The sequence below is a fragment of the Otolemur garnettii genome, unplaced genomic scaffold, assembly GCF_000181295.1.
Source record: "Otolemur garnettii isolate 467f Iridium unplaced genomic scaffold, OtoGar3 scaffold00111, whole genome shotgun sequence".
NCBI classification, from domain to species: domain Eukaryota; kingdom Metazoa; phylum Chordata; class Mammalia; order Primates; family Galagidae; genus Otolemur; species Otolemur garnettii.
Window position 1 is genome coordinate 2654242 of NW_003852506.1, and position 19261 is coordinate 2673502.

At 42.3% G+C, this 19261-nt stretch overlaps 1 protein-coding gene across 5 annotated transcripts in view; it reads right to left on the reverse strand.

The window, feature by feature from the left end:
* The window catches only part of IFNAR2 (interferon alpha and beta receptor subunit 2), a 39199-nt gene that overhangs the window by 1717 nt on the left and 18221 nt on the right, over positions 1-19261 (reverse strand). For 3 of the 5 annotated variants that reach the window (XM_023517420.1, XM_023517421.1, XM_012809710.2), the window contains 6 exons: positions 19066-19107; positions 17403-17526; positions 15987-16159; positions 13763-13908; positions 10250-10418; positions 3672-3802 (listed from right to left, as the gene is read on the reverse strand). In XM_023517420.1, the coding sequence (XP_023373188.1) occupies positions 3672-3802; positions 10250-10418; positions 13763-13908; positions 15987-16159; positions 17403-17526; positions 19066-19107 (785 nt within the window). Of the gene's footprint in view, positions 1-3671; positions 3803-10249; positions 10419-13762; positions 13909-15986; positions 16160-16296; positions 16330-17402; positions 17527-19065; positions 19108-19261 lie in introns of those variants that run through there. The other 2 variants (XM_023517423.1, XM_023517424.1) reach the window with 2 other exon arrangements.

Consider the following 19261-nt stretch of genomic DNA (forward strand, 5'->3'; position numbering starts at 1 on the left):
AACCATGGGATAAGGGAAGACTCTAGGGAACTGATTCTATTAGGCTTAAAGGCCCAGAGAAATAATATGTTTCCTCTGGTCTAGAGGACCTTAATGCAGATGGCCCCTAAGGGTCAGGCATGGGACACAAGTCTATTCTAATCCAGCCCTGGAAAGAAAACACCTCCAGGACCCAGCTCAAGTGAATAGGAGGCAGGGTAAGTGTTCCCCTCTCTGAAGGGTCCTGGTTGTCAAATTGACCTCAGCAGGATGATCAGCGAGAAGAATGGTCCCAAAAAAAATTTTTTTTTTTTGAGACAGAGCCTCAAGCTGTCCCCCTGGGTAGAGTGCCGTGGCATTACAGCTCACAGCAACCTCCAACTCCTGGGCTCAAGCGAGTCTCTTGCCTCCGCCTCCCAAGTAGCTGGGACCACAGGCGCCCACCACAACGCCCGGCTATTTTTTGGTTGCAGCCGTCATTGTTGTTTGGCAGGTCCAGGCTGGGGATACGAACCCGCCACCTTAGGTGTACGTGGCTGGCGCCTTAGCCAGTTGAGCTATAGGCGCCGAGCCCCAAAAATTTTTTAAGAGCCATGGAGTTCTCATTGGCATTGCTCTCCTCTCTGCTCTCTGTGCCCACACAGGCCATCCAATCTGACAGACCTGCTCTTCCCTTACTCTATACAGACCCTGCCTTGGGGTGAATTATTCTACTGGGTTGTTCATCTTTTTTCTTATTGATTCATAGATGCTCTTTATATAATTGGTACAGTATTTGTCAATAATTTATGTTACCTATATTTTCCCCTAGTCTGTGGTTTATCATTTTACTCTCCTTATGATGACATTTGGTGAAAAGAAATCCTTGGTTTTAATGTAAGAAAACTTATCAATTTTATTCTTGTATGGCTTTCGCTATGTGATCTGAATCTTCCTTATTCCAAAGTCACAGAGAATACCCTATACTGCCTCCTAAAACTTTTAACAGTTTTGCCTTTCACATTAGTCTTTAATTTACCTGGAACTGATTTTTGTGCATGACGTGGAGTAGGCATCCAATGTCATTTATTGATCAGTCTTTCTTTTTCTCACTAATCTACAGCACCCACTCTGTCATTAATCATGTTTTCATATGTGTGAGTCTGGGCACACATTCGACAAGGTCTTTATTAATGCTCTTCAATAAGATTTGATAATTTTTATCACAAATGGTTTGCATATCTGCTGTAAGAATCAGTCCTCAAATGTTCTAAACATATTTTTTGTTACTATTTAATAGTATATTTTTTAAACTATATGATTCTAGTTGTATCAAGTTCAAAGGCTGGCAAAACTAATTCATAGTATTAGTAATCAGGATAGAGGTTACCCCTGGTTAGAGGTACAGACTGGATGGCAAGAGAGAAAACTGTAGGGATACTGGTCATGTTCTCTTTCTTTATCTGAGCATGAGTCACAAGGGTGTGGGCAGTTTGTGAAAATTCAGTAAGATTTACACATATCATTTGTGTACTTCTGAATATTGAAAAGTGGCTTCGTGTTTATTTTCTGAGTGCTGCTAGTAAATAAAAATCCAAGCATTTGATTCTTGCTCTGTTGTCTGAGCTAGAGTACAGTGGTATGATCATAGCTCACTGTAACCTCAAACTCCTGGGTTTAAGTGATCATTCCTGAGACTAAAGGTATGTGCCACCCTTCCCAGCGAATTAAAAAAAAAAGTGTTTATAGAGGTCTTGTCATGTTGCCCAAGCTGATCTCAAAATCCTGGCTTAAGTGATCCTCCTGCCCTGGCCTCCCAGAGTGCTGGAATTACTGGCATGAGTTGCTTCCCCCGGCCATTAAAATGCCAGATGTTTTTTTTTTTTTCTTTTTTTCTTTTTTTTTTTGCAGTTTTTGGCCGGGGCTGGGTTTGAACCTGCCACCTCCGGCATATGGGGCCAGCACCCTACTCCTTTGAACCACAGGCGCCGCCCAAAATGCCAGCATTTTTTACACTGATTTTATGTATAACAACTTTGCTAAACTTATTCATTTTAATAATTTATCTTTTTTTAAGCATCTATTTCTGATTTAACAAACACATTAGGCCTAGAACATTCTGTTCCCATATTCTTAGAGTTTTTACTTAAACACAGTGTAACAATTTTTTTTTTTTTTAAGACAGTCTCATTCTGCCACCCGGGGTAGAGTGCCATGATGTTATAGCTCATAGCAACCTCAAACTCTTGGGTTCAAGCGATCCTCTTGCCTTAGCCTCCCAGGTAGCTGGGATTGTAGGTGCCCAGCATGATGCCTAGCTAATTTTTCTATTTTTAGTAGAGACAGGGTTTCACTCTTGTTCAGCCTGGTCTGGAACTTCTGAGCTCAAGCAACCCTCCTGCCTCAGCCTCCCAAAGAGTTAGGATTCCAGGCCTGAGCCACTCCAGGAAAAACACAGTATAACAATTTTTTTTTTTTTTTTGGAGACAGAGCCTCAAGCTTTCCCCCTGGGTAGAGTGCCATGGCATCACAGCTCACAGCAACCTCCAACTCCTGGGCTCAAGTGAGTCTCCTACCTCTGCCTCCCAAGTAGCTGGGACTACAGGTGCCCGCCACAACGCCTGGCTATTTCTTTTTGTTGTTGTTGTTGCAGCCATCATTGTTGTTTGGCGGCCCCGGGCTAGATTTGAAACTGCCACCTTAGGTGTATGTGGCTGGCGCCTTAGCCACTTGAGCCATAGGCGCCGAGCTGGCATAACAATTTTTAATAGAGAAATACTAGACAGACTCACGATGACAACATGACAAGAATACAATTTTATCAACTGTGGAGGGATATTTAATTCTAATTGAATAAATCAGGAGAATAACGTGAATGAATTCAAACAGAAAAATATTTCTGAATGAAAGACTATAAAACTAATGTAAAAAACAAGTGGTAGTATAGGAAAAATGATAAATGATGGGCCAAAACAGCTGAGTCAAAAGACGGGGGGGAAGTTTTAGAAACATGTGAGATCAATACCCAGACTTGGCTGAATAAAGGCTCTGAGCAGAAGCACGGAGAAGAAATGAAGACAAGTGAACGGCTCTTTTCAGTGATAATAAAGATAACACTAACGAAAGCAGCTACAGGGGACTGTTAAACACAAGACAATGAACAAAAGTATTAAAAATAATCAGTGTCAGTGGCGCTTTGGAGAAATATGTACACCAATATATTGCTATTGGCATTATAAATCGGTTAATGATAAATCCACTTTGTGTATATGTTTCACTCAAGTAATCTAAAAAAGATAATCTATATAAAAATGTTTATTGTACTATTCATAATGGCCAAAGAAAGAAAAGGAAAAGAAATAAAAAAGAAATCAGTCCAAATGCCCCATAGCTAAGAAATGGTGAAGTGAAAAGGAATACATTACTAATAATGAACTTTCCTCTGGTCATTATAAGTAATAGGTGGAAAGCGTATACAAACAGAAAATGCATGAGTTTATTTAAAACCGCAAAATGCAGGTCAGACAGAAAGTTTGTTAAATTGCACTTGAACTTTGTCTGCCCTGTATATGTATGTAGGAATGGAAAAGAACCCAGCACCTGGGTGTTTTTTGAAAATGAGATTTTTTTCCTGTGAAAATATTTATGTATATAATACAAATTCTTAGCTTGAAATAAAAAAGATGGAAATTAAAAAAAAAGAAACTACATACCAAGGCTTTGGGGAAATTGTTTCGTAAGCATATATAGCCAATCCGTTTCAGTATTACTATGGTGCTTGTCAAGAACGCGGCCATCAAAAACAAGATAATTATTCCTCCTATTTTGGCAGATTCTGATGCTTCTGTGGATGAAAATTAAGTGACTTTATTTCAAAAGAAATCCAATAAATGGTCATAGATGGGAATAAATACACATTGGCCTCATGTGAAAGGCTGATATCAAGAAAGCAAAAGTTTGAAAAATAAGTTTTATTTTGCTAAATACTAAGGAATGGAGAGCAATCCAAGTGTGTGTATTTTCAACAATAAGATAGATTTAGCTATGAAAAGTACAATTTTTTTTCCCGCTTGTGTTCTGTAACTCCTCAGTCTAGTATAGTAGTCACTAGCTGTGGCTGTTTGAATCTAAATGATCAAAATTAAATAGAATGAAGAGCTCAGTTGCTAGGTCACACGAGCTACCTCTTACATGCTCAAAGGCCACAGTTTGTCTGCACAGCAGGCGGGAAACTGTGGGAAAGCAGAATCTGCCTGAATAAAACCAGCTGGCCCCTTCTGAGGCTCTGCAGAGCCCACTTTGCTCTGTTAAGAGTCCCCCTCGGCTTCTCATCAAAATTCGTTCGTACAGTTTCCACTTTCTGACTGAACATGGCTTTTTTCCAAAAGTCTGACTAGACTGAGAAGAAATCAGTAATGACGTAACTAAGGCTCTCTTGACTTTCCAGAAAGACCTGAATGCATATTAATTCTGTAACTACAGCCTCGGGCAAAACAGAGGGGAGAAATAAAAAAATGGATTCCATACTTTAATTCTTTCAGAAGGTTAAGGAATTAGTAGAAAGGGACTCAGTAAAGATGCTGGCACTGCTAGACAGGACTCACGAAGCCACTCTTGTCCTCATTGAGAGCAAAATGAGGGACTGTCAATTCAGGACAGTTCCAGATGTAGCTCTACCACAGAGGAAAACCTTTATGATACAAAATTCCTACACATATAGAGTTTACATTCCTGAAAGGGATACTATAAACCAAAGTGATTTCATTGGTGACCCAATGGCATAATACTGGCATTCTGACTCATCTACCCACCCAACTAGCAGCTATTAGCTACAAGGCAGATTCGGCCATCTATGTACTAGGACATCCTACAAACTGGATTACGTAAATTCTAGTTACTATGCTAGGATAATACTTCTCAATTTGGGGTGTTCTCATGCATCTGAGGTCCTTTATGACAACTTGATATTTTTGTTTTTAGCTTGTTGGTAATATAAAATATATAAATCTCTCATGGAGTCATTACAAATTACGCATGCAGGCTATTTTTATTTATTTTATTGTAAACTTTGTTACCCTTGGTAGAGTGGCATGGTGTCATAGCTCACAGCAACCTCATTTTTTATTTTTTGAGACAGAGTCTTACTCTGTCGCTCTCTGGTAGAGTGTGATGGTGTCATCAGAGCTCACAGCAACCTCAAACTCTGGGGCTTGAGCAATCCTCATCCTTCAGCCTCCAGAGTAGCTAGGACTACAGGCATGAGCCACTATACCTGGCTAGTCTTTCTATTTTTTTAGTAGAGATGGGGTCTTGCTCTTGCTCAGGCAGTTCTCAAACTCCTGAGCTCAAACAATCCACCCTTCTTGGTCTCCCAATATGATAGGATTACAGGTGTGAACCATCTTACCCAGCCATGCATGCTATTTTTAAACATTCCTGTTTGAAAAAATCTGAATTCTGCCAATGTTCCTACAGAAAGAGGAGAAATTGTAATTAGGTGTTATTCCTATTAACTATCTCCTTTAAAGATGAGTGAGATCAAGCCATCTTGGGAAGGGGAGACCAGGTTGTGTCTTCAAATTTTGGCCTTGGACAAACCTTTCCAAGTCCAGTCTTTCTCTGGACTCACTGAGACTTTTTTTTTTGTTGCAGGTTTTGGCCGGGGCCAGGTTGGCCCGCCACCTCTGGTGTATGGGGCTGTTGCCCTACACCTTTGAGCCACAGGCACCACCCCTCACTGAGACTTTTAAACAAAACATAAGGAACTTCACAAGCAGAGGGCTGAGCTAAGCAACAGGGGGTTGGTAATATCTGATTACAATTACCTTTAATGGAAAAGAAAAGGACTTTGTCAAAAGATTGATAATGATTAACATCAGTCTTCTGCAGCTCCCCCACTTCTCCTCCGCAGAAAGCACCCCCCCCCGCCCCGCCCCCCGCGCCACCTAGATTACTGCAGCATTGGCCCAGGCCTGGCTCCCACCTTGCGGCAGCTACTTTTACATCCTAAGTCCGATCATAAGGAGGCATTCTGCTTATCCCTCTGAGGGACCCTGTCTTACAGTGGATTCTAAGATCCTTTGGTGTCTAGGGTCCTCTACCTTTCTCTGACTCAAACTGTTACTATTCTGCCCTGCTCAGTTCACTCCCGCCATACCATGCCAGGCATAACCCTCATGTGGGATCTCCCCCCCCCATACATGTGCGTGACTCACTCCTTCACTTCCTGTGTTAGTTTCCTATTGCTATTGAAACATATCTCCACAGAATTAGTGCCATAAAACAATGAACATATGTTACGTCACAGTTCCGGTGGTCAGAAGTCCAAAATTAGTTTCACTGGAATAAAAATCAAAGTTTTGGCCGGACTACATTGCTTCTGGAGGGTCTAGGAGAAAGCCCATTTCCCTGCCTTTCCCAGGGTCTCTCGGCCCACAGCTCCTTCCTACATCCTCCAAGACAGTTTCATAGCATCTCCAAGTCTCACTCATTGACCTCTGCTGCTGTCACAGCTCCTTCTCTGACTCTGAGTCTCCTCCCCTTCTCTTTCCAGAAGGACCTGTGTACTTACCCTGGGCCCACCTAGATGACCCAGGATAATCTCCCCATCTCAGGAGCCTCATTCAGTCACCACTACAAAGCTCCTTTGCTAAGGAAGGCAGCCTGTTTACATATATGGGCTTAGGCTGTGAACATCTTTGGGGGTTATTATTCTGCTTGCCATACTCCCCTAGGTCTTTACTCAAATGTTACCCTCTCAGGAAGACCCTCCCTGGCCATCTGTGGCGGGTGCTGTGGTGTCTTGCACAAATCCTCTACCAGCATGCACCCCAAGTACTGCTGCGCCTGTTGGCTGATATAGCTCAGAGCTGATCCTACTCTGAGGAAATTCCCATGGCCAAAGTAGGGCAGCCTCATCTGGAGGCCACCCCACAGATCACCACCACTAACTGACCAGCTGACTAGAGCTCCATTCATGCTCCAGAGACTCTCCTGGGATCAGGTTCAAGCAAGGCTCAGCTGGGACCACATGGTTGCTTAGTTAATTTCTCTCCCCCCATCCCTAGCTATTTCCTCATTCTCCTTTCCAGATCCACCCCCAGCGCTATAAATCACACTCGAACAACAAGAACTCCCATCCCAGGCTCTACTTCTAGGGAATGTGAACCAAGACACTGCCTTATGTAAAGTAGTGGCTTACCCCCTCCACCTGACATACCCTCTACCTCCCTTCCTGCTTAATTTTTCTCAGTGGTACTTACCATTACTTAACATAGTGGACATTTTCCTTTTTTTTTTTTTTTTTTAACAGAGTCTTGTTCTGTTGCCTGGGCTAGAGTGCTGTGGCCTCAACCTTAGCACACAGCAACCTTATACTCCTGGGTTCAGGTGACTCTCCTGCTTCAGCCTCCTGAGTAGCTGTAACTACAGCTACCTGCCATCATATCTGGCTAATTTTTCTATTTTTAGTAGAGATGATCTCTTGCTTTGCTCAGGCTGGTCTCGAACTCCTGAACTCAAGCAATCCACCCACCTCAGCCTCTCAGCATGCTAGGATTACAGCTATGAGCCACCACATCCGGCCTATATATTCTACTTTTTAATCTAATTATTCTGTCTCCTACTGCAATGTAGTCTCCACAAGCTCAGGGATTTTTATCTATTTTGTTCACTGCTATATCCCCAGTTTCAAGAAAAGCATCTGGCTCAGAGCAGGCTCCCAATAAACGTCGATCAATGAATAAATAGGGCTATCTTTCCCTCAGGGCCTTATTGAAAGAGCCAAGCAATTAATTTAGGACTTGGCAAGAGGAAGGCATGTATCCAGCTGGGCTAAAATCCTTCCATAGCAGTATTCCCAAAGACTGCATTTACTGCTGAGCCTACACTAAGGCTAGGCTCCAGCTGTCCTTCAAAAGTCCCTCACCGTCCAAGCCTGCCTGGTTCCTGGGTTTGGCTAGTTGAGGACAGATCTGATGGCAAGTGGATGGTGAGAGATCCTACCTGGTTCCTGAGCTTCTGGCAGTAAGAATCTGGATATCATGTACAGTGGTCAAAGAGTTAGGGATACCTGCACCTTACTTGTCCTTCCCAGTCAGCCAACACATTTGCCTTGGCAGTGGGGATGCAGTTTCAGTAAATCATCATGGCTCTAACATGTTACTAATTTGAGTTTTTATTGTATGCAAGAGTTTTGGTTTCTTGTATAGAGCTTTAAAAACCTGTGGAATCTTCTGAGGAATAGGAGTGTCTTTTGTTATTCCTATTGAGTCCCTTTTAGGAATCATATCTGACAAGGAGTTGACACAGGGGGATGTGGACAGACACCTTCCAGATTAGGGCTGGTCACTAGAAAAACCAGCCCCACAATTGGAGGGTTGGAACTTCCAGCTCCATCACCAATCTCCAAGGAGGGGATGGGGGCTGGAGATCAAGTCCAATCCCGCGGCTGATGATTTAGTCAATTACACCTACATAATGAAGCCCAACAAAAACTCTGAACACCAAGGCTTGGGGAGCTTCCAGGCTGGTGAACAGATGGATGTGTGGGGACAGTGGTGCACCCTGACTCCACAGGGAGAAAAGCTCCTGCACTGGGGACCCTTCCACACCTTGTCGTATGCACCTCTTCATATATCTTTTATAATAAAATGGTAATCATAAGTGTAGCCCTTTCCTGAGTTCTGTGAGTTATGTTAGCAAATTGCTGACCCTGAAGAGAAGTTATGGTAACTTGACTTTGTAGCCAAGTCAGATAGAAGTACAAGTCACTTTGGGAGCTAGGACTTGTGACTGGCATCTGAAGTAGGGTCCTTCCTGTGGGACTGAGCCCTGAACCAGTGGAGCCTATGCCAATTTCAGGTAGTTAGTGCCAGAAATAAATCGAATTGTTGGACATTAGTTAGTGTCACAGAATTAGTTTTAGCACCTAAATATGCACATTATATGTACACCAAATAAATCATAGTTTATATAATATATACATATATGTATCTATCTATTTATATACTTATTTATTGCTTGTAGACAGAGTCTCACTCTGTTGCCCTGGGGTTGAGTGCCATGGTGTCATCATAGCTCACAGCAACCCCAAACTCTTTGGTTCAAGCGATCCTCATGCCTCAGCTTCCTGAGTAGCTGGGACTACAGGTGCCTGCCACAATGCCCAGCTAGTTTTTCTGTTTTTAGTAGAGACAGAGCCTCACTTCTGCTCAGGCTGGTCTCGAATTCCGGAGCCCATCTTGGTATTCCAGAGTGTTAGAATTGAGCCACTGTGTCCATCCTGGGGGTTTACATTTTTTAAAGAGCTATGGACATACTAACTCTATATGCAATTTTAGGTTTGCCTATATTTACTTGAAATTATAGAAATAACTTATGCTAAAGGTCTGAGACATTTTCCCCTTTAAAATCAGTTCATGCATCATTCGGCTTTGAGGAACACTGGAGAATCAAATCATTGTGCCCTGTGGCTAGACTAACCTCAAGCACAGCTCAGCAACATTGCAGTAGCGCCCTCAGTTCACAACCATATTGCTTAAAAGTCATTTCCTTATAAATCCTTCCTTATTTTTATTCTGGTAAATCAGGAGATTAAAGAAGCTTCCACTGGTGTTGGGAAATTTAGAAGGGGTCATAACAGGCGGAGACCTCATTCCTTCCTGAGGAAGGAACCAGCAGGGAAGGTTCCTGAGTTTGATCATTCTCACCGCACACTTCTCCATATGGTAGGGAGGTTCGGGCCACACTGTTTACTGTCCTGCTGTCTTTGGAACAGAAGGGCTTTCAGGCTTCATGAGTGACCATCATGGCCGCAGCGGCAAGTTTCCCTTTCATCAGTGAGCTACAGCCAATAGAACCAGGCCACACTAGTGAAGTGAACCACGCCCAACCTTGCTGCTTCTATCTGTCCCGCATCACGCTCTGATGCAGGCACAGGCTGCTGCTCCAGGCAACTCCACCACTTCTGGCATCTGGCTCAAACAATGGTCATACTAAGGGTGTGCAGCACTGAATTTAATCCTGACTCCCTGAAATAAAACTGTTTCCATTTCAAGAGGATCTGTGACCTTGTAAAGGTAGCTATCTGATCTTCCCTAAGGTAGAACAGCATCAAAGTGACTCTGCCAGATAGTGGAGACTGAACGATAGAGGACATGTCCGTCATGTGTGTTATTGGAAGAAAGACCTTTGGCACTCCACGGATTTCAGATTCCCCTTTGAATAGGTTTTCCCTCACAGTAAAAAAAGCATTAATTTTCAAAGCATGAATCTCTAAAAACTAACATACCTGATTCTTGGCCAGGATGAAGGAAGGTGCATTTTACAGGAGATTTTATTACTGTGTCTTGGTCTTTAGAGTCTAAATATACAGATACACAGTAGTTTGTGTTTGGAATTAACTTGTCAATGACATAGGTGATATCTCCACTGGTGTTTTCTTTTATTTTGGGTTCATGCTGTAAAAAAAAAATAGCCAAAAAATCAGTAAGACTTTGAATGAGAATTTCATTTAGAGGAGTCTTTTGGGGGATTTGTCTTCAAATCTCACATGGAATTAAATCACAGGCTTGGTAAGAAGGATTTATAAGTCACTTAGGGCAATTTGTACAAAACGACATAGACATGTATTTATGTACACGTGCATACGTTCATATTTTACAACCATGAAATCTCATCTAGCAACTTCATTTTACAAATGAGGAGAAAAGGTCCCAAAGAGGAATAATCTCTGTGATGTCAAGATTGTCTTGTCTCATTGACAACATGTGTCTACTTTACACTTGAGAAAGTGCTTTCATACATATTAACTCACTTGATTTGCAATTAGTCTGCAAAATAGGCATAATTTCCGTTCCACAGATGAGGAAACTGCAGCTAAGGGTGGTTAAGTAACTTCTCCAAGGTCACACAGCTTGTCTGCCACTGAACCAAGGCTGACGTCTACTTTCCTGTTTCTTCCCTTGAAACACTTTGCCTCTTCTTTCCCATGCAGCTGTGTTCCATTTCAGAATTAAAAAGATGATATAAAGGTTCTTTCACAAGTGACAACTTTTGTACCACATTTTATAGTTTTCAAGATACATTCTCACTAGCAGTTTTAGAAATGAGGATTTCTGGGGCTGCGCCTATTGCTCAGTGGGTAGGGCGCTGGCCCCATATACTGAGGATGGCGGGTTCAAACCCCGCCCTGGCTAAGCTGCAACAACAAAAAAATAGCCGGGCCTTGTGGCTGGTGCCTGAGGGCTTGGCTACTCGGGAGGCTGAGGCAAGAGGATTGCCTAAGCCCAAGATTTGGAGGTTGCTGTGAGCTGTGACACCACAGTACTCTACCGAGAGTGACAAAATGAGACTCTTTTCAAAAAAAAAAAAAAGAAATGAGGACTTCTGGCCAGGTGCGATGGCTCACACTTGTAATCCCAGAACCCTGGGAGGCCAAGGAGGGAGGATTGCCTGAGCTCATGAGTTCGAGACCAGCCTGAGCTAGAGCGACAGCCCATCTCTAAAAATAGCCGGGCATTGTGGTAGACAACTATAATCCCAGCTACTTGGAGACTGAGGCAAGAGAATTGCTTGCCCAAGAGTTTGAGTTTGTAGTGAGCTATGATGCCACGGCACTCTACCAAGGCTGACAAAGTGGGACTTTGTTTCAAAATAAAAAAAAAAAAAAGAAAATGAGGATTTCTAGACATTCAAATACAGTCTTCTATAAAAATGCTTTTCTGTAAGTTTCTGTCTGGAAGGAGGAGGATTTAATAAACAAACACACAGCCCAACAAACTAAAAGTTTCCCCTCCAGTGGCCACCGAGTATCCCTCCTCCCCTGCATAGAAAAACTCCGGAGAAGAATGAGCTTGCCCCTCCATTTCCAACTTTTCTCTTCCCTCTCTTTCTTGAATCTACCTCAGCCAGAGGTCTTTGCCCCGTGACTCAACAAACTACTTTTATCGGGGCACAGTGATATTGCTAAATCTAATAATCAGGTCTCGGCTAACTTGTCCTGTTTGCATTACTGAACTCAGTAGGGTCGGTATCTCTCTGGAATTTTCTTCTCTCAGGTATCAGGACATCACGCTCACCTGTTTTTCCTCTCACCATGCCAGCTGCTCCTTCTTAGTCTGTTTTTGCTTTTTCTTCCTCATTTGCTAGATCTCCAAATTTTGGAATGTTCCAGGGCTCCACCCTGGATGTCTACCTCCCAGGAATCCCGTCTGGTCTCTAGGCATTCAACATAGACCAAGAAGCCAAAGGCTCCCCCAGGACATGTGTCTAGCTGGGAGTTCTCCCCTGGACTCCAGACTCGGGGCATCACATCCAACTCCTGCCCAACATCTCCGAGATGCCTTATGGGCACGTTGAATTTGATGTGTCCAAAACTGAGCAGCTATCTAACTCCCGCTTGCTCCATCCACAATCAATCCCGTTTTAGTTAACAGCAACTCCAACTTCTCTCCTCTCTTTCTCTACCACTCCACGCATCCAGTCTACTTGAAAATGCTATTGGCTCCATGTGCAAAAAATATCTATGCACAAGGTGATGGCTTCTCATACCCTCAACCAGCAAGTGGGAGAAGCCACCACCCTCTGTGGCCTGGATTATACTACCTATTTTCCCTTAATCTAATCAAGACCAATTTTCTTTAATGAAGAAGATTAACTGTAGTTTTCCTCTTACTGAGTTGTCAATATCCTAAGAAGCACAGGATATTTATTTTAGAAGTCCCAATCTAAAACCAGAGTGAGCAGCTCTAGGCTTGAATGCAAATAAGACATGATTGACATATAATATCTAGTGACACTTGATATGGCCCCTGAGTCACATGAACCTATTCTTCCCCTATTATTTTTGCTTCTTTTTTCTTGTGTGTTGATTATAATCCATATGGATATTAAAGGAAAAAATGGTAATAGTCAAATACTCTGCCTGTTAAGTGACTGTTATCCCAACTGGTCTCCCAGCTTCCATCTTTGGCCGTATGATCCATTCTAAAGTCATCAGTCAGGATGCTGTTAAGCCTCAGGTCCTCCAGTGTCACACTCAGAAGACTCAGACCCACGAAGCCCTACCAGGTCCAGGCCCATCACCTCTTCCTATTCTTCCTGTTCGCCACTCCAATCCTGCCACCTCTCCATGCTGTGTCTCAAACCCAAGGGCCCACTCCAGCCTCAGGGCCTTGGAACTTCCTGAGCCCCCTGTCTGAAATGCCTGTTCCCTGATGTCTTACAGGCTGACCTAACTTTCAAGGGTTTTATAATTGGCAAAGGATCCTGCAAATGCAAACTATAGGTACAGCCGTGACCACTGGTGAGTGCACCTTGTCCACGTTCACTTATTCCAGCACCCTGAGGGAGGCAGCCAAGGAAAACAGATCCAGGTCTGTCTGACACCAGGGTTACCCTGAGGTTACTGACAGTCAGGTCATTTGGGGGGCATCAGGAGTGGCCAGAACTGCCGGAAAGTGTCACTTCCCCCACTGTGTGTGACAAGGGAAAAGGCAGAGATAGATGCTTTTCCTGTGTGGCTCAGCTAAATTACTCTTTTCAAAGAACTCTCTCCCCCTGGCTTGCTGAAATCATGCTTCAGACCTCTCTCTTCTCTGTGTCCCCTGATGTAACGCACATGGATTATTCTCTTAAGATTGCACTGCAGGGTTAAATCAATACATTTTCACAAGAAATGAGCTATAGAGACTTTTTCCTGAAATCAGACCTTGTAGTTGTAAGTGTTCAACTGCAAATTTCTTTTTTCAAAGAGAGAGTCCATTGTTTTGTTGCCAACTCACTACCTCTAGAGACAACTTACCTTCTTAACAATCCCCTCCGACTCCTCTTCGATGATGAGTGATAAATCAAACTGCAGTCCTTCCTCAGTGACCAGAGGAAATTTCACCAGCACATTAATATGGTCTGTAAAACCAACAATCTCAAACTCCGGTGGTTCAAAAGAAACTATTTAGAAAAACAAAGTAGACACAAGCCCGGGGTCAGTCAATGATTGTGTAACAGGTGCCTCCCATTTTGATGCAACCTTATGTCTTTCAAAGGAAAGCTATTTGCATTTTAATCTGCCTATGATCTGAGTTGTAGTATGTGTTATTTTTATTTTATTGGTAAAAAATCTAAAATAATAAAATAATATAGGTGAAATGAAATCAAGAAAAGGTTTTAGAACAGAAGCCAGTAACTTTCCCAATTTTCAGGCTGTATTCTTAATACAAAATTAAAGATGACTTATTTGCATATAATGATAATATACAATCATCATAGAAATATCAGAAAATAAGCCACATATACATATATATACACACATATATATATGTAATCTAAAATTAAATCAGTCTGTTTTGCAGGATGCATATTTTAGTAACTATATTTCATAAACATATCAATACACATCTAGCTAAATAAGGGCTGTAAAGGACGCCTTGTGGGCTGTGCACTTTTGCATTGCCTGCAAGTTCAGAATGGTTTTTATTTTTTAAGAGTTGTAAACAAAAAATGAAGAATATGTGACAGTGACCACATGTGGCCCACAAAGTATAAAACTGTTTCTTCCCTGGCGCTTTGTAGAAAGTCTGTTATGCCCTGATTTACAGCACAGTTTTTCATGACTGATTATTCTATTCCACTAAGTGGCTGTACTAAGGTCTAACTGATTCACTGTTTCAAACAGTTAGATTGTCTCTATTTTTTCTGAAAAAACTCAATGTACATTGAGTGTTCATGTAGTGAAGTCTTTCCATTTGTCCTTAATAATTTTTTTTTGCTTTTTTTTTGAGACAGAGCCTCAAGCTGGCCCCCTGGGTAGAGTGCCATGATATCACAGCTCACAGCAACCTCCAACTCCTGGGCTCAAGCGAGTCTCCTGCCTCTCCCCCCAAAATGGCGGGGCCTCGGGGGCCCGCCACAATGTCTGGCTATTTTTTGGTTGCAGCCATCATTGTTGTTTGGCGGGCCGGGGCTGGGGATTCAAACCCGCCACCTTAGGTATATGTGGCTGGCGCCTTAGCTGCTTGAGCCACAGGCGCCACGCCTGTTCTTAATAATTTCTTTAGGAAAAATTACTAAACAGGAATTCTAGAATGGAGTAGGCATATGTTAAAGTTTTTAATGAATACTGTCAAAGCCTTCAGAAGGACTGCACCGAACATGATGTCTGTATACCCTCTAAATCTGGGTATTTATCTATTTTTCATATTTATCATTTGAGACAAGAAAAAAATTCTCATTATTATGTTAATGTAGATTTTTTTCATGATCCAAATACCATGACCTATATATTGTGCTCTTCTTTTTTTTCTATGTATACACGCACAGATTTGTCTGTTTATACACATTCCCAAACATGCACAAAATTCTGGCAAAGCTCGCATCTAACTTGTTTGCCGAAAAGAGAATTGGTCTTCATTACCACTTTGCTAAGAGTGTGCGTGCGTGCGTGTGTGCGTGTGTGTGTGTGAACTCACACCGCCAGTAACAGGGAGCTGAAGCTGAATCGCTGTCTGGAAACTGGTCGTGAATTATTCTCCTGCACCTGTCCCAGTATGCCTTCATTTGTTTATTGAGCTGCAGCTGTTAACATAAGTGCCTTGGGGATCTGACTCCAGTCATCGGGAAAGACAAAAGGGGCAGACTCACTCTTGGGGGTCCTGTCTTCTCCTCTGGGTGTTCACATGCACAAGAGCTGCTGTGTTACCATCTGGGGGTGGAGCTGCAGTACTAAGAGAAACCCTGGCCCAAAGAGATGGGAAAGCTTAGCTGGAGAACGTGAACCCAGCTCCCCACTTTTGGGCTGTGAAACAGAAAAACAGCAGTGACTACTGTCTAAATGCCTCCCTTACCAGGCTTTGAGCAAATCTGTGAAGTATAGATTACTGTTTCACTTTTCAGATAAAAAACTGAGGCTCAGAGAAAGGAAGTAAGGAGAGCCAGGAGGGGAACCTGCAAGCTCCTTCCTATCTCATGGTAGAGCAAATACTGATGATCTTGATGATTAGGATGAAACGGAGAAACAGAGATCAACTCACTGTCCATGGCTGGCATGAAAGGCCTAGTGCAGTTGACCAGCAACATGTTCCCTCTGAATCCTTCCACTAGCGTGAGGTAGATCTCATGTATGTCTTCCCACACACCTGTTAGGTCACAAAATGATCTTTTGATATTTGTACAATCCGCCACAGTCTTCATGTCTTCGTCTCTACTATGGAAAGAAAAGAAATTGGAAAAAGGAAAATGTTAGCATTTACGTCGTGGGAATCAGTTCCCGGGGTGCCTCACGTCCTTATTTCCTTTAGGGTCTGCTCAATCAAATACCACTCTATCAAATCATCTTCTTACCCCTCTTATTTAAGACCAACATCTTGCGCTCTCCCCACGCCTGCACTGTCAACGCCTCTTGCCCTCACTCTCCCTTCAGAGCGGTTCCCTGCACCTGCCCCAGTATGCCTTCATTTGTTTACTGATGTCTCCACCTACTTTCAGAACATACACTCTGGGGGGCAGGGATTTTGGTTCACAGCTGGATGCCTGGCATGTAGGAGGTGTTCAGTAAGTATTTGTTGGATGAATGAATGAAACTTGGGCTTTTATTACAAAGGACTCATATCTTTCTCCCTCTACCGAACAATCATGAATGCCTTCCCTGAGACCTCTCCCCCTTCCTTTCTCTGGCTAAGACTACAAGATCCAGGGCTAAATCCTGGGTAGAGATCTGATCTACTGAGCTTTAGAAAGGTAGGGGGTGATACATGTGACGACTTGAAGCAGACTGAAACTTTAAGACTTTATCAGGTGCTGAAGAGAAACTCCACTGCTGGGTCCATCAGTAGCAGTGGCCAGCAAATAAATAACCAAAGGGCTACAGATCAAAGCAATGACTTATGGGAGTGATCGTCAGACACAGAAGGAGAGAGCCAAAGAAGGCTCCACGTGTTATGTCCAATCCTTCAGTAACCCCTCAGTGGAGGTGTTAGTTTGGACAGGCTGAGCTTTGTACCAGGTTGCAAGCTGATTAGTGTCCAAACCTGACCTTGGACCCAGGCCTGTCCTAGACTAGGCCAGATAGCTTTCTGGTGTCCAACCAGAATAAAGGTGAACATAAACAATCAATATGTTCAAAAGACCTTTGCACTCCTCTCCTCAGAAAACACAGGAATTTTAAACATTCAGATCAAATGAATTAGAAAAATCATTACAAAAACCAAGCACAAAAATTATTTTGTTTTTGAGGTTTAGACCTGTAGGAATTGGCTTAGATTGTAAATAGAAGCTCTGTCAGAAGGAACTCTGGATTATTAAAGCATTCAATGATCAAAAACAGATGGGCGCTTTGCCTTTGGCCTTTTAAGGCTTTGAATAAAGAAGAAAGAGAAGAGAGATATCACCTCTTCCCCCACTCCCTACATAATAGAAGGATGATATAAAAAGCGAAATGTCAAACCAACCTCATGACTGTGTACGATAATGAATAGTGAGTTGGGACAATGGAAAGATTTTTTAATTCCCACGATAAGATTGACCGGAAATTTCGTAATGTCATCTTTGAAATGCAAGCTTCATTTGAAGACTCTAAAGAGAAAAAAAGGGAAAAGCCACGTTAAAATGTAAAGGCCCCTCCCAATGAAATAAAATAAAATGTAAAGCCCAAGGTTGTATTCTGGTCACTGTTCAATCATCTTTTGGGATATAGGGCTTAATATCTCTAGCAGAGAAACCTTCCGGAGAGCCTTAGGGTCTTAGAAACAGGAAGTCTACTGGACATGGGAAATTAACTAATACAGTTTATCAAAATAAGCAACATATTGTCAGGGTAGGCAAGCTTGGGAAATAGGAGCTCAGCACTGTATAAATAGAATTTGGACGGAAGGGAGTCTTCAGTTATCATTGACTCTCTCCCTGTGGTTCATTGGACGAAGGTCATCCTGGCCCAAATGGTGCACTTCCCCTTTCCCTCCATACCCTATTCTTTCAACTCAGCTCCCCGCTTCTCCAAGAAGTCCTCTGTAAGTAACCCAGCCTGCTGCAAGTTGAATTCCCTACTGCACTTATTCCCTAATTACAGATAGGAAGGTAGTTGAATGTGTGCCCAGACTAGCCCTTTCTAGGCATTTAAGCCCTACAACAATGCTGAAGTAGGCACTAGCAATTGACCCATTTTACAGACTGTGAAACTGAGCTGAGTTATGCAACTGAGAAACGCAGCAGCAAAGGAGACTCAAAGCTACACTTGTCAAATCCTGCCTTATAAGGTAACATTTTTAAAGATCATTTAAGTTTCCTGTGGTTAGGACCCAGGCCTTCGCTTTTTTTTTTTTTTCCCAAGTTTCAGATATTTATTAGTCAGTGTAATCCCCAATACATCAGCATGATTTCATGCATTGAAAGGAGAAATATTTCCTGTTAAGTAGAGAATTGTGCGGATGGCTTCTGGAACACCTTCATTCTAAGCAGTTTTGTAGTGAAACTTTTCTTTTAGAAGTCTGGACCATCTTGCTTCAGTTTGCAATAATCCACATTCACTGAGTAGAATCTGTATTGATCATGGAGAGCCAGTTTGTTTCAGGGTTCTGGGTATTGTTCAATCCAGATGTTAGTTGGGACAGAAAGGCCTTGGCTTCTTGATTGTCAGCTCTTCAGCTCCCAATACTTAGCACAGAGCTGGTCCCATGTTTAATGCTTTGTCAAATTTTGTGGATAGATTTACATATGTAGGCAAGAAGTTTAGTTAAAAAAATTATTTCCTTTTATCCAGAATCAACAGGTGGAAGAATGTAAATTAAAGAGAAACTATTTCTGGATCATTTTTTATTTGGCATCGTCTGTATTGCCTCATTCTTCTATTAGTGAGAATATTAAAGAGTCTGCATATTCTTTTGAGGGGGTTTTAAAATGATCACTAGTGTTAATTCTTATAGTAGTGTTACTTCTTATAGTAGTTTTCTGAGACAAGTGTGAAGACCTGAGTAGGCTCATTTTAGCTCCTTTTATGGAGAAAGGATCTCAATAAAATATGAGTTCACAAATCAAATTTCCCATACTTTATATCTATGATTTCTCCAACACGCTGACCCTTACACAAAATTTAGTGAGGCTAAGAGAATGTCTTACCAGTCCAATCCGGTGAAACACCAAATACTAGGCTGATGACCACTACGAGGAAGAAAAACAGGTTAGAGAAGCAACAAAGTTTCTCTCTAGGCTCATGTAAGATTCTCCCAAAGACATGTATTAATACTGGATTAAGATTTTCTTGGGCAATAAAACAAAAATGCTCAAGTAAATGGTTCTTACTTGACACCGCCCC